The 14,360-nt window shown below is 50.7% G+C and overlaps 1 protein-coding gene across 7 annotated transcripts in view; it reads right to left on the bottom strand.

The window, feature by feature from the left end:
* The window catches only part of LOC134945414 (uncharacterized), a 94,513-nt gene extending 80,400 nt beyond the window's left edge, over nt 1–14,113 (bottom strand). For 6 of the 7 annotated variants that reach the window (XR_010182116.1, XR_010182114.1, XR_010182115.1 and 3 more), the window contains exons 1-2: nt 12,552–13,953; nt 3,871–3,987 (exon numbers count right to left, since the gene is read on the bottom strand). Coding sequence is in view for 2 of the 7 variants with exons in the window: in XM_063934672.1 (XP_063790742.1) it covers nt 3,871–3,987; nt 12,552–13,152 (718 nt within the window). In the remaining 5 variants the exon portion in view is untranslated. The other variant, XR_010182118.1, reaches the window with a different exon arrangement.
* Nucleotides 14,114–14,360: the final 247 nt, after the last annotated feature.

Genomic DNA, 14,360 nt, shown 5'->3' with positions numbered 1-14,360 from the left:
TACTCTGGCCCTCCTTATCGGGGGTCATCGGGCTTGGCTGTCTGGCCGGCCCTATTATGGTGTATTGGGGAGAGAGTTGGAGACTCAGCATTTATTGGCGTAGCCAATGAAATAAATAAAGTCATGTCGTGGACATGCGTAGCGGCAATAAGTCGTAATGTCACTGTTGATCTGGCCGTTCTTTCTTATTGCCACCATACTTGGTTTAAATATTATAATTAAATAAATAACGGTTGACCGATTTTAATGGCATTTCAGTGGTCTGTGTCGTTATTTCTAGATAAGTTAAGTTAGTTTATATTTAGTAGTAAGGTTATTGTGCAATGATGTCATGCGGTCTGACATAGGCCGATAGAAAGTTTATGGACACAGCGGCAGATTTATTAAGCCTAGTGAAGTGATAAAGTGGAAGGTGATAATGCACCAGCCAGTCATCTCCTAATTGTCATCTTTTAAACCCAGCCTGTAACATAGAAGTTAGAAGCTGATTGGCTGGTCTTTTATCACCTCCACTTTATCACTTCACCAGGCTTGATAAATCTGTCATTACAAGTGTGGTAATTATAAGGAAGAGGTTCCAGCAGCACCACAGACATTACACAGGGCCGGTTTAATAATGGGGCGGATAGGACTGCAGCTCCAGGCCTCCATATAAAAACAGACACATCATTATGACAGCATGATGATAACCTGTTGCTCAGCTAGCCACATGGCCGTCAATAAATCACGCGTATTATAATTGTATTTCTATTTTTCTCACAAAATTATGCAATTTTCCTAATAAACATCCTAGTGACATTTGGTGGACCCCTTCGTTCTAAGTAAGCATTCGTTACCTCTTATACCCATAAATAAAGACACGGAGACTTGAATTTGGCAGAAAATTGCTAGCTATTTATTTGACCCTAACCATAGCACACCTGTAATGAAAAGCTTTGGTTAAGATGCCGAATCAGCCGGCATATGGTGGCAGAAAAAAGAACGGCTCTATTAAACTGACGCTAACCTTAAAAAACTGCTAAAATCAAAACCATCTTAATTTAACTACAAACTATCAAAAACGGTAATAGGTGCTAGCTCCACCCCCACAATGACTTCCCACCCGGAGGGGTGCCCCATTCCGCTGCCATCCCGGTCGGGTGGTCGAGCGGCAAATAAGTCGATGGAGGTGAGTGCACCTAAACCAAATCCAACTGTAAATCACTACAGCTTACCATACAACTACAAACTGCCGTTCTTTTCCGCCAATAAATAGCCAACGATAAAAACCAGCCAACAATTCAAAGCCAATGCACTCCGTGCCAAAACCTCTACCAAACAGGGAGGGAGGGCGGGAAGGCAATTTCACCAACAGAGAGAAACAAAATGGCCTATCCTTCCCTATATATACTAACCCTCCCATTTTTCAAGGGCTGTACTTTCCTTCCAGCTAGGTCCACCCATCACAAGATGTTTAACTCATTCCTTTCCAATGCTGTCAATTCTCTCTCCTAAACATCCTAGTGACATTTGGTGGACCCCTTCGTTCTAAGTAAGCATTCGTTACCTCTTATACCCATAAATAAAGACACGGAGACTTGAATTTGGCAGAAAATTGCTAGCTATTTATTTGACCCTAACCATAGCACACCTGTAATGAAAAGCTTTGGTTAAGATGCCGAATCAGCCGGCATATGGTGGCAGAAAAAAGAACGGCTCTATTAAACTGACGCTAACCTTAAAAAACTGCTAAAATCAAAACCATCTTAATTTAACTACAAACTATCAAAAACGGTAATAGGTGCTAGCTCCACCCCCACAATGACTTCCCACCCGGAGGGGTGCCCCATTCCGCTGCCATCCCGGTCGGGTGGTCGAGCGGCAAATAAGTCGATGGAGGTGAGTGCACCTAAACCAAATCCAACTGTAAATCACTACAGCTTACCATACAACTACAAACTGCCGTTCTTTTCCGCCAACAGCGAAAGACTCCTCCCCAGAGTCTTTGCACCGCCACCATAACCTCGCCCTAACTCCTGCAACACTAGGAACAGATCCTCCAGGAAAAGCATCATCCCCTCATTGGATAGATGCACACCATCAGGCCGAAAAAGGTGACTGTCCTTGAACCGAATCCTAGGGTGGCGAACCACTTGGCCTCCGTGGGACAACACCCACTTCGCCACCGCCCCATTCACCTTCTGCCTGGCCTCCTCAATTTCGCGACCGTCCACCACACCTTGCCAACTCAACCTTGGCACCATCAAGGAGAACACCAATACACAATTGGTCCATGCTGCGGCCAAACTTGCCAGATCCTGTATCATGGCCCACCGCATCTCCAAAGAAGTCCTCTTCCCCAGGTCGTTGCCACCTAAATGGACAACCAACACCCTAGGGCTCCATGCTTGCTGGCCTGACTCACTAGTCTACTTCTCAACTCCGTCCACATCATCCCTTGCCAACCAAGCCAACGAACTCCTCTAGCCCTAGGAAACATCTGTGCCCCCTCCGAGGCCAAAACTGGGCGGCCCAATACACATAAGAGTGGCCAACCACCCAAATAGGCAAGTCATCTTCCAACCAACCTGAAGAGGAGGAAAAGGGGGTAAAAGTGGTTACTAATCATCTATACCATTGTTTAATTTACTGCATTAACCTGAAGGATCTGCCAAAAAGAAACATTTTTGTTTCTGAATACTGCAGAAATCTCGGCCTAGCCGATCTGCCTGAGCTTCCAGCCAATTTGAAGCAGAACATGAACACACAAAAGGGGAAGTTGAAAACAAAATTAAAAATAAAAAGGGGGGGGGGTAAAAAAGGGTAAAACACGTAAGAACTCAGCTGGAGGTGAAAGCGTAAAGACCTGCTGAGGGACTCTGATTAGAACGAATTAGCCGAATTGTGGATTAGGATTCAGTCCGTCAAGTCAGGCAAAAAATCGCAAAATAACTCCAGACCCCCGCTGCCGGCTCATGCCCGCAACGGCGAGTAGCTAATCCCTGAGTAGGATAAAATGGGAAGACAGACAAAACGCACAACACCATAACGTACTGAACTGTAACAATCATGATTAACAACAGCAAGTGCACAAAAACACGCGCGAGCCAATATCTCATGCAACGGGGCGAATATACCGTCTGTAACTTGACGACTTCCATCGCCCCACCGCCTGGATCTCAGCCATGGAAAATCCCGCCGCCGCAGCCAATGTCGCAGCCCCTATGCGGAAGGAATGCGTCCCGAACGCAGCGGGTGGAAGGTCCAAGCTCACAAGACAGCGACCCAGCATCCAACAAAATTGATATTTCGTCACCGGCAGCCCATCATAATGCAGCAGCCATGACCCCCGATCGTCGGGCCGTACTGCCTCATATCACACTGCCAACCTTACTGGGCAAATGCTCTCATCAAGAGCCGGAACCAAGGCGACCCATCGACCTCTCCCCACTTGGTCCGCCTTAGAGCGACGCAATCTGCAAAGCAAGGACCTCTCACCCACCACCACGTCCCCGACAAGCATGCGCGAATCTGCTCGCTTAGAAGGCGCTACCAATTCTGAAACCCTAAAGGCCCCGCGGTAAGCCATTGAGAACGCCAAACTGAACAACAGCGACTCAAACATGGACGATGCGACACCTCCCACCGCCCTGATGACAGCCGGCAACGAGGCCGCGTCAATGGGCCGCCTCCTGTCAGGCGGTGTCGGCGCGACTCGCGCCCATCCTTTCATCGCCTTCAGCAGAATCCCACTTTTCGTCACGTCAGGGACGCCCTTTATTTTGCTGAGAAACTAAATACCAGCCAAGTACCGGGCAACCACCGCTCTGGACCTACCCGAAACATACAGCTGCCAAATAAAAGAAAGCATCATCCGATGCCCACTCTTACCTTGTGAATTCCGTCCTTGAACAAACTCCTCCCACTCACTCCAGGCTTGCCTGTAAGCCGTAAGCATAGTTGGCGCGACTGACCGCAACGCTAGACCCTCCAGTCCGGCCCGATCACCTGCCAAACATAACCGGGACAATGAAAACCATGCTCGTCAGCCTCGGGTGCCAACAAGCAAAATCTTTCCCACTGCCCTCGTGATAACGCGTCAGCAATTCCGTTCTCTAGCCCCGGCACGTGCTGCGCGCGGAACCACACGTTCCGATGAAGGCATGTCAACAGCAACTGCCCCAGCACCCGCAGAACGACCAGCGACTTCGCCCTATTTATCGCATGCACCACGCCCAGATTGTCACATCTAAACAAGATGCTGCGATGAGCCAGCCGATCGCCCCATACCTCCAGTGCTACCATAATGGGGAAAAGCTCCAGCAGCAAAAGGTCCTTAGTTAAACCTTCGCGATGCCATTCCGCCGGCAACGAGGCCGCGCACCAAGATTCCTCCAGATAGCAGCCGAATCCAGAGGCACCCGCTGCATCGGTGAACAGCTGCAACCGAGCGCTGTCCACCATTGGGGCCTGCCATATACACACCCTGTTGAAGTCCTCTAGGAACGAGGCCCATACGGCCAAATCCCTCTTGATCTCTGAGGACAAACGCACAAAATGGTGTGGTCTGACACACCCCGCAGTCGCCCTGCCCATCGGGATTACCCGACAAGCAAAGTTCAACATGCCCCGCTGTTAGGGTCTCCTGCCCTGTGCTGCCACGTCGTCATGGCAACCGGGAGACAAGTGCTAGTGGAGTAACCTGAGCGCAGCTGATACTCCGGTTCGGGTCTTTTGCTGTGCAGTGGTTATAGGCTCTGTGCACGGCAGGGGATCCGGTGCTGGTTTTTGTGCTCACAGTCTGTGAGGTCTGAGTGGGGCGTGGACAGCACCTGCTTTATAAGGCCTCTTTTCAGGGTAAGCAGATGCTGCTGAATCTCTGTTGGTTAGTCAGTTCATGAAAGTTAGCCAGTACTGTGTAGCTTTGTATTTGTTTGTTGCTTACTGCAAATAGGCCTGGGGATTTGGTATTACACTCTGCCAATCCAGACCTAGCAGTAAGACTGGAGTCAGTCGTTTAGCTTACTGGGGTTCTGTTATTACTCTGTGAACTTAGCAAGTTTGCGGCTGTATTCTAACACTTGCCTGTCTAATCCTGTCTCACTGTGCTAGGTGTCAGGGGTCAGTTTAGTGGCAGTAAGCTTAAACCTGTGCACTGCAAGTGAGAATCAGGATTGTGGAGGCTCTCCTTGTGTCTATCATTCCATCTCTGACCAAGGAGTTTACTGCCACACCCGTTGGTAACCCTTTAGGGTTTTGCTGTTGCCCTTAGCAACAGCATTTCGGGTTCTCTACGTATTAAAACACAACATCTTGCTTTTTACATCTGAGCAGTTCTAATACAAGGGAGATACCCAGTTCCTTAGCCTCTGGGCTTCTCTGTTCACTGTGTGTGTATTTTGTTACCCTATCACCTTCTGTGTACGTTATGTCATATTCCCCAGTTTGTCTGTGAGTCCATTTGTTTTGCATAACAGTTCAAACACCAGTACATTCCTGCAGACACTGGAGTGCATAACAGTTCTGACACTAGTACTTTCCTGCAGGCACTGGTGTGCATAACATATTCAGCAGCCTAATACTCCTGTTGAAATTTTGTGGGAATATGGAGCATACCCCTCAAAATACGTTGCAACAGGTGGTCGATCAGGTGCAGGTCCTGACTCGACAATTTAATGATTTGTCCATTAAAATGCACACCTCCCAGGCTGCTGGCGGAGCTCCCGCAGCAGCAGCACCTGCAGGGGTTAAGGAGCCGAAAGTAAATCTCCCGGATCGTTTTTCTGGAGATCGCTCGCAGTTCTTTTGTTTCAAGGAGAGCTGCAAGCTATACTTCCGGCTTAGGCCTCAGTCTTCTGGGTCGGAGATTCAGCGGGTGGGCATAGTGATTTCCTTGCTACAAGGAGACCCACAGGTCTGGGCATATGGGTTGCAGCCTGACTGTCCGTCGCTTAAAAGTGTTGATGCTTTTTTTACGGCACTGGGCATGTTGTATGATGACCCTGACAAGACGGCCTCAGCCGAGGCTCAGATTTCGATCCTTAAGCAAGGGCGAAGGCCAGTTGAGGTTTACTGTACGGAGTTTCGGAGGTTGGCCCATGATACCCAGTGGAATGACCCAGCCCTGAGACACCAGTACCGAAGAGGTCTTTCTAACCAGATAAAGGACCAACTGGTACAATATCCCTTGCCTGATAGCTTGGATCAGCTCATGCAGTTATCCATCCGGGTGGATAGACGGCTGAGAGAGCGTAGGCTTGAAAGGGAGACTGAGATTTCCTTCCTTCCCAAGGGAACCTCAGACTCTGAGGAATTTTCTGAGGAGCCTATGCAGATTGGGGCTACCCGCCTCTCCTCGCGTGAGAAGACGCGGAGGAGACAGCAGGGGTTGTGTTTGTACTGTGGGAATAAAGGTCATGTGGTAGTATCATGCCCAGAAAAGCCGGAAAACTTCAGGGCCTGAGGGTGATGGGAAATATCCTGTCAGGCCAGAAGTCAGAATTTCCCAAGAAGACTTTTATCATTCCGGTGACCTTGAAGATCCTCGGTCAAACTGTCAAGACTGAGGCCTTTGTGGACAGTGGGGCCGACGGGGTTTTTATGGACCGCCAATTCGCCCTAAAACACTCTGTTCCCTTAGTACCCTTGGCATCGGAAATTGAGATTTGTGGGTTAAACGGGGAACCATTATCCCAAGGTAAAATTACCTCTTGCACTAGCCAGATTTCTTTGTTTATTGGAGCCACACACTCTGAAAAATTGTCCTTTTATGTGACTGTCTGTACTTTTGCCCCATTGGTGTTGGGGTTACCCTGGTTAAGGGCCCACAATCCTCAATTTGACTGGGTCTCTGGGGAGATTCTTAGTTGGGGTACTGATTGTTTCAGGAGTTGCTTGAGCCTTCCAGTCAGGCTCTCGCAGCTAAGTTTGCCAGGATTGCCAGGGTGTTATGCAGATTTTGCGGACGTGTTCTCCAAAAAAGTTGCAGAGGTACTACCTCCCCATCGCCCCTATGACTGTGCCATTGATTTGTTGCCAAATGCTAAGCTTCCCAAGAGCAGGTTGTACTCCCTGTCACGTCCTGAGACTCAGGCTATGGCAGAGTACATTCAGGAGAACTTGGCTAAGGGATTTATCAGACCTTCACAGTCTCCAGTTGGGTCGGGGTTCTTCTTCGTGGGTAAAAAGGACGGTTCGTTGCGACCCTGCATCGACTTCAGGGAATTGAACCGTATCACGATTAAAAACTCATACCCACTGCCTCTCATTTCGGTCTTGTTTGACCAGCTTCGTACTGCCACCATTTTTTCTAAGATTGACCTACGCGGTGCGTACAATCTAATCCGAATAAGAGAGGGGGATGAATGGAAGACTGCCTTTAATACCCACTCAGGGCATTATGAATATTTGGTGATGCCTTTTGGGCTCTGTAATGCCCCGGCAGTCTTCCAGGATTTCATGAATGATGTGCTCAGGGAATATTTGGATAGATTCTTAGTTGTATACTTAGATGACATCCTAATCTTCTCCCATTCCCTGGAGGAACATCGGAAGCATGTACGCTTAGTCCTCCAGAAACTCAGAGACCACCGGCTTGGGGCGAAGCTGGAGAAGTGCGAATTTGAAGTTCAGCAAATCGCATTTCTAGGATATATTATCTCCCCAGAAGGTTTCCAAATGGAGGGTTCCAAGGTACAGGCAGTCCTGGATTGGGTGCAGCCCACTAGTTTGAAGGCGCTTCAGCGTTTCCTGGGCTTTGCGAATTTTTATAGACGATTTATCGCTGGATTTTCGTCTATAGTGGCGCCCTTGGTGGCACTCACTAAGAAAGGGGCGGATGTTGCTCACTGGTCTTGTGAGGCTAAAGCGGCTTTTGCCCGTCTCAAAAGGGCATTTGTTTCGGCCAAGGTGCTGCGACACCCAGATCCAGAGCGTCCTTTTGTGGTGGAGGTGGATGCCTCTGAGATGGGTATTGGGGCAGTGCTTTCTCAGATGGGAGTGTCTGATAATCGCCTTCATCCCTGTGCTTACTTTTCCCGTAAATTTTCGCCTGCCGAGATGAATTATGACGTGGGTAACCGGGAATTGTTGGCTATTAAGGATGCACTCGAGGAGTGGAGACACTGGCTTGAGGGGGCTAAGTTTGTGGTCTCAATTCTCACTGACCATAAGAATCTGGCATATTTAGAGTCAGCGAAGCGTCTCAATGCCAGGCAGGCACGATGGGCTTTGTTTTTTGCTCGCTTTAATTTTTTGATAACATATCGCCCTGGGTCAAAAAACATCAAGGCTGATGCGCTCTCGCGGAGTTTTGCTCCAATCCAGGAGACCACCGAGGAGCCGTTGCCCATTGTTTCCCCATCATGTATTAAAGTGGGCATTACCCAGGACCTCTTATCATTAGTCCTTAGAGCACAGGAGCAGGCTCCTCCAGACCTTCCGGTAGGTCTTTTGTTTGTGCCTCCTAGGTTAAGACAGCGAGTGTTCCTGGAATTCCATGCCAAGAAGTCGGCAGGTCACCCGGGTATTGCCAGAACTCGGGAGTTGCTATCTAGGGCGGTGTGGTGGCCCTCGGTGGCTAAGGATGTGGATCAGTGGGTTCGGGCATGTGACATCTGTGCCCGAAATAAGACTCCTAGAGGGGTTCCTGTTGGCCCATTACATCCACTCTCTATCCCATCTAAGCCATGGACCCACATTTCAATGGATTTTGTGGTGGACTTGCCCAAATCCTCGGGGATGACAGCCATCTGGGTTGTCGTTGACAGGTTTTCGAAGATGGCGCACTTCGTTCCACTGGTTGGGCTGCCATCAGCCAGACGCCTGTCTGAATTATTTATGCTGCATGTTGTGCGTCTCCACGGGTTGCCACTTGATGTGGTCTCTGACCGCGGATCCCAGTTTGTGGCCAAATTCTGGAGGGCATTTTGTTCCGATCTCCAGATTTCTGTCAGCTTGTCGTCAGGCTACCATCCGCAGTCTAATGGGCAGACTGAAAGGGTGAACCAGTCCTTGGAGCAGTTCCTCAGGTGTTATGTCTCCAAGTGTCAGACTGACTGGGTTGCTCATCTGTCCATGGCGGAGTTTGCCTATAACAACGCGGTCACTCTGCTACAGGGATCTCTCCCTTCCTTTGTGTGTATGGGCATCATCCTAAGGCCAATTCTTTTGACCCCCTGGACTCCACGCCTGGTGGTTCCTCTGTGGTTTCGGTCCTTAGAGGTATTTGGCGGAAAGTGAAGAAAGCCCTTGTGTCTGTGTCATTAGTGACCAAAAGGGTTTTTGATAAGCGGAAAAGACCCTGCAGCTTCAAATTAGGAGACTTCGTCTGGTTGTCTACCAAGAATTTGAAGTTGAGACAGCCATCTCATAAGTTAGGGCCCCGGTTCATCGGCCCTTATAAGATCACCAGGGTTATCAATCCGGTGGCATTTCAGTTAGATCTGCCCCGTTCTTTGGGTATCAATAAAACATTTCATTGTTCCCTTTTAAAACGGGCGATTAGTAATCCTTCTTCCAGTGGAAGACCTTCCCCTCTTCTGATACGTGGCCAGAGGGAGTTTGTTGTTGAACGGATTCTTGACTCCAAGGTGGTTCGGGGTCGGCTGTCATTTTTGGTGCACTGGAAGGGGTATGGCCCGGAGGAGCGGTCGTGGGTGCGCAGTTGTGATCTTCATGCCCCCAGACTGATACGCTCTTTCTTCTCGCAGTTCCCCGATAAACCCGGTGGTAGGGGTTCTTTGACCCCTCGTCAGAGGGGGGGTACTGTTAGGGTCTCCTGCCCTGTGCTGCCACGTCGTCATGGCAACCGGGAGACAAGTGCTAGTGGAGTAACCTGAGCGCAGCTGATACTCCGGTTCGGGTCTTTTGCTGTGCAGTGGTTATAGGCTCTGTGCACGGCAGGGGATCCGGTGCTGGTTTTTGTGCTCACAGTCTGTGAGGTCTGAGTGGGGCGTGGACAGCACCTGCTTTATAAGGCCTCTTTTCAGGGTAAGCAGATGCTGCTGAATCTCTGTTGGTTAGTCAGTTCATGAAAGTTAGCCAGTACTGTGTAGCTTTGTATTTGTTTGTTGCTTACTGCAAATAGGCCTGGGGATTTGGTATTACACTCTGCCAATCCAGACCTAGCAGTAAGACTGGAGTCAGTCGTTTAGCTTACTGGGGTTCTGTTATTACTCTGTGAACTTAGCAAGTTTGCGGCTGTATTCTAACACTTGCCTGTCTAATCCTGTCTCACTGTGCTAGGTGTCAGGGGTCAGTTTAGTGGCAGTAAGCTTAAACCTGTGCACTGCAAGTGAGAATCAGGATTGTGGAGGCTCTCCTTGTGTCTATCATTCCATCTCTGACCAAGGAGTTTACTGCCACACCCGTTGGTAACCCTTTAGGGTTTTGCTGTTGCCCTTAGCAACAGCATTTCGGGTTCTCTACGTATTAAAACACAACATCTTGCTTTTTACATCTGAGCAGTTCTAATACAAGGGAGATACCCAGTTCCTTAGCCTCTGGGCTTCTCTGTTCACTGTGTGTGTATTTTGTTACCCTATCACCTTCTGTGTACGTTATGTCATATTCCCCAGTTTGTCTGTGAGTCCATTTGTTTTGCATAACAGTTCAAACACCAGTACATTCCTGCAGACACTGGAGTGCATAACAGTTCTGACACTAGTACTTTCCTGCAGGCACTGGTGTGCATAACACCCGCAAGGAATGCGCCTGCCGCAGTGTGACCTTACGCGACCCCTCAAACCGGCAAATAGCGTCGCGGAGCTTCACCACCTTGTCCCGAGGCAGCCGACACGATCCTGCCACCGTGTCAATCCCAATCCCCAAACAGGACAAACAGGAGGACGGGCCCTCTGTTCTATCCTCGGCTACCGGAACGCCGAAGTGAAAAAACAGCGCTCGGATGCTGAAAAGCAAGTTGCTGCACCGTGGTGAATTTGCCGGACCCGCGCACAGGAAGTCATCGAGGTAATGTGCTACCCCGTGACCCCCTGACGAAGACTCCACGCATCAATGTAGAAACGTGCTAAAACGCTCGAAAAATGAGCATGAAACGGAACATCCCATCGGCAAACATTTGTCGATGAAATACTCCGCTCCGATCCGGAAACCCATAAAACGGAACGAGTCCGGATGTAATGGCAGTAACCGAAAAGCGGACTCAACATCGATCTTAGCCATGAGGGCCCCAGTCCCGTAACTGCGGACCATCTCCAACGCTTCGTCAAACGACTGATACACCACCGAGCAATGAGCCGGCGGTATTGCGTCGTTGACCGACGCCCCCGACGGGTAAGAAAGATGCTGAATGAGCCGGAAAGCGCCTGGAGTCTTCTTGGGAACCACCCCCACTGGAGAGATGACCAAGTCATCCACCGGGGGTGATAGGAACGGTCCCTCCATCCTGCCCAACCTGACCTCTTTATCCACTTTCTCCCTCAGTACTAACGGCAAGGCTCGGACAGACTGGAGGTTCCGCTGGGCCCGCCTGGACACCTCGCTCGCAACAGGCAAGCGAAACCCAAACTGAAAACCGGAAAACAAAAATTGTGCATCCTCCCTATTTGGATACCAGTCAAACCACCGGCCCATAGTTTCCAACTTAATTGGTGTTGGCGCTCTGCGGAGCGCTCCCGCCCGCGGCTGGCCTGGGGTAAGTTGGCTTACCCCGGGCACCCTGCCGACTGCCTTTGAAGCAGGAAGAGGCTGGGTGGGATCCGCCACACTGCAGGAATGACACTGTTTGCCGAAGGAACACGCCGCGTTGTTAAACGCGAAACATTGTCTTTATGTGGCGGCTCGCCCCCCTGCGCGGACGGCCGATCAACCCAGCTTGGCCAACCCGCCATCCGCGCCGGACCCCTGGGCGGACGACCCTGCGCGGTGCCCATCCGCCCCCGGCTTCCAGGGCTCCTCAGCCTGTTGCGAAGCCCGCGTGACCTTGAGCCAGACCTCAACGTCCTTGAACCCAAAATCCATGACATGCAAACCGTCCTGCTTTTCCCTGAATTCCTGGTCGTACTTACGCCATTACGAACCCGAAGACGTGCGCTGCATGTCATGCATGAGAGGCAGGTACCGAATTATGTTAATGTGCTCGTTCGGCCTGTCCTCCAGGTATCACGCCGCGAAGACCCAAAACCCGGCCAGCCAATTATCGAAGGTACGGAATGCCTCAGCCCCGATGCCCTTCTTTGCGACCGCCGCCTTATACTCCTTCTTCGCGTCCTTCGTCAAGACGAACACATCCACGAAGTCCCCCCTGTGAATCTTCCTGCGGCAACTATCTCGCAGCCCTCGCATTACAGCAGTATAGTCGCAGCGCACGACACCGGGCAAATCGCTGCACTTCTTGGCCCTACGAGTTTCCTCGCTAAGCCGCTTGCGTCTCTTACGCCTCTTCTGCTGGCCCGCTGCCCTCTTGGCGAATTTCGTCGCCCGCTTCCTCGCCCTAGTCGTGCTACAGACTTTGGACGCCCGCGACGACAGAGACGATGAAGAGGAGGAAGAGGAAGAACTACGAGGACTAGAGCTCGTGGAGGAACCCGATACCGACTGCACCACCTCACCTGATGCCGCCGACTGCCCCGACATGGAATCCTCCGGCGTGGCCAAACCGACGTCTTCCTCCTCGAACTCTGCCATCTCCTCTTCCCCGAGCTCCCCTGATGCTGTCGACTGTTCGGACTGGGAGTCCTCCAGTGTGGAAACTTCAAAATACTCCCATCGTTCACTCAACCTCTCCGCGATCACCTGAAAAATAAGACAAAGCACGGGACCCGGAAACCACTCCCGGTGCAAAGACATCCCCACCTCGCGTCCGCGCTCCGTCCGTACTGGACGGTGTCCCAGGACAGGAAAACCCGTGCTATTCGCTGAGCCGCTGACCCCGGCTGCGTACCGGACGCCCTTGCTTCTGCGTGCGCGCCCGGGGATGCGGCCAATGGGCCCAATGCCGCCACCACCGTCGACAGAGCCGACGCCAACTCTCTGGAAGTCTCCTGACTTCCCCAAAAGTCGCGGCTGGAACCAGCGGGAGCCCCACGCAGATGCCGGCGCACCTCTCCTGGCACGTCGGCCGGCAGGGACCCAACGGCCAATGCCCCGCCTGGCCTGCTGGTGATCCGCTGGCCCCCTTGACCACAATTGGCGTGGCCCCCCGCCAATCATCTATCCTATCCTGCGCCTGCTGGCCCTCACTATCGCTGCTGTGCCTGCCACCGGACCCCCTGCGCGTGCCCTCCCCCCGCAGGCCGGAGCTCTCTCTGTCTGCAGGGAAGGCACCTCTGTGGGGCTCAATGCTGCCGCGCCCTATCCTGGGACGACCCCCGCCGCCGCTCCCCTCCGGCTGTAAGGGAGGCAGCAGGGGAGACGTTGAAACTGGGTAGTTCATGAATGATTAGTTCAAAATCAACTAATCTTCAAAGTGAAATAGTTTATTCAGTTCACAGCTTTGGCAAAGATTAGTTGATCAGGAAGGAGGAGTCAGACACAGACAGAATAGAGCCAGCAGCTGCATTAGGCTTCTCACTGACTCACTTCACTGGATTTTCACTCCCTGAAACTGATGCTGTAAAATGAAAGGTAAAAACAGCCCAGCAAAACAGATCTAATAAATAAAATAGTATCTGCACTGCCTAGCCCAAGTCTATGTGTGTCTGTGAGTGAGCATGTGTGTCATGCTGCTCACCTTTCTGTGATACAATCACTGTCCTATTAGTCCAGATGTCCAAACACTTGCTGCTGCTTCTGGTACTACTTACTTCTGTGCAAAAACTTCTGCTGGGTGTTGTGAAACTCCTCACTACATGCTGATGCAGCAGCACTGGGTGTTATTCAGCTCTCACTCAGCAATACTCATGCAAGGCAATTTCACCAACAGAGAGAAGTAAGAGAGAGTACAGAGAGAGTAAGAGAAGTAACAGAGAGAGTAAGTGTAATAAAACTTTGGGGAATATTCTGCACTGCAGCACTCACCCAGCACAAGGCAATTTCACCAACAGAGAGAAACAAAATGGCCTATCCTTCCCTATATATACTAACCCTCCCATTTTTCAAGGGCTGTACTTTCCTTCCAGCTAGGTCCACCCCTCACAAGATGTTTAACTCATTCCTTTCCAATGCTGTCAATTCTCTCTCCAGACATTGGTGCTGATTGTGTATGGGGTAAATACGTCCACATGGCACTGGCCACACCCACACAGCACTGGCCACGCCTCCTTCACTCCTCACAACAGGCCCTTGATCATAACTCAAAATCACTCACGTTTTCTTTTGTGTTACTGAGCATATGAATCAAATGGAACCAAGTAACATATGCATCTCATCGCAATTCGGCTGTTTACAAGTGATTGACCTGGAAACTCCAGCTGTGCACA

This window comes from Pseudophryne corroboree, chromosome 7 (assembly GCF_028390025.1).
Source record: "Pseudophryne corroboree isolate aPseCor3 chromosome 7, aPseCor3.hap2, whole genome shotgun sequence".
NCBI lineage: Eukaryota > Metazoa > Chordata > Amphibia > Anura > Myobatrachidae > Pseudophryne > Pseudophryne corroboree.
The sequence above is the reverse complement of the archived record's forward strand: the minus strand, read 5'-3'. Positions and strand labels throughout refer to the sequence as shown.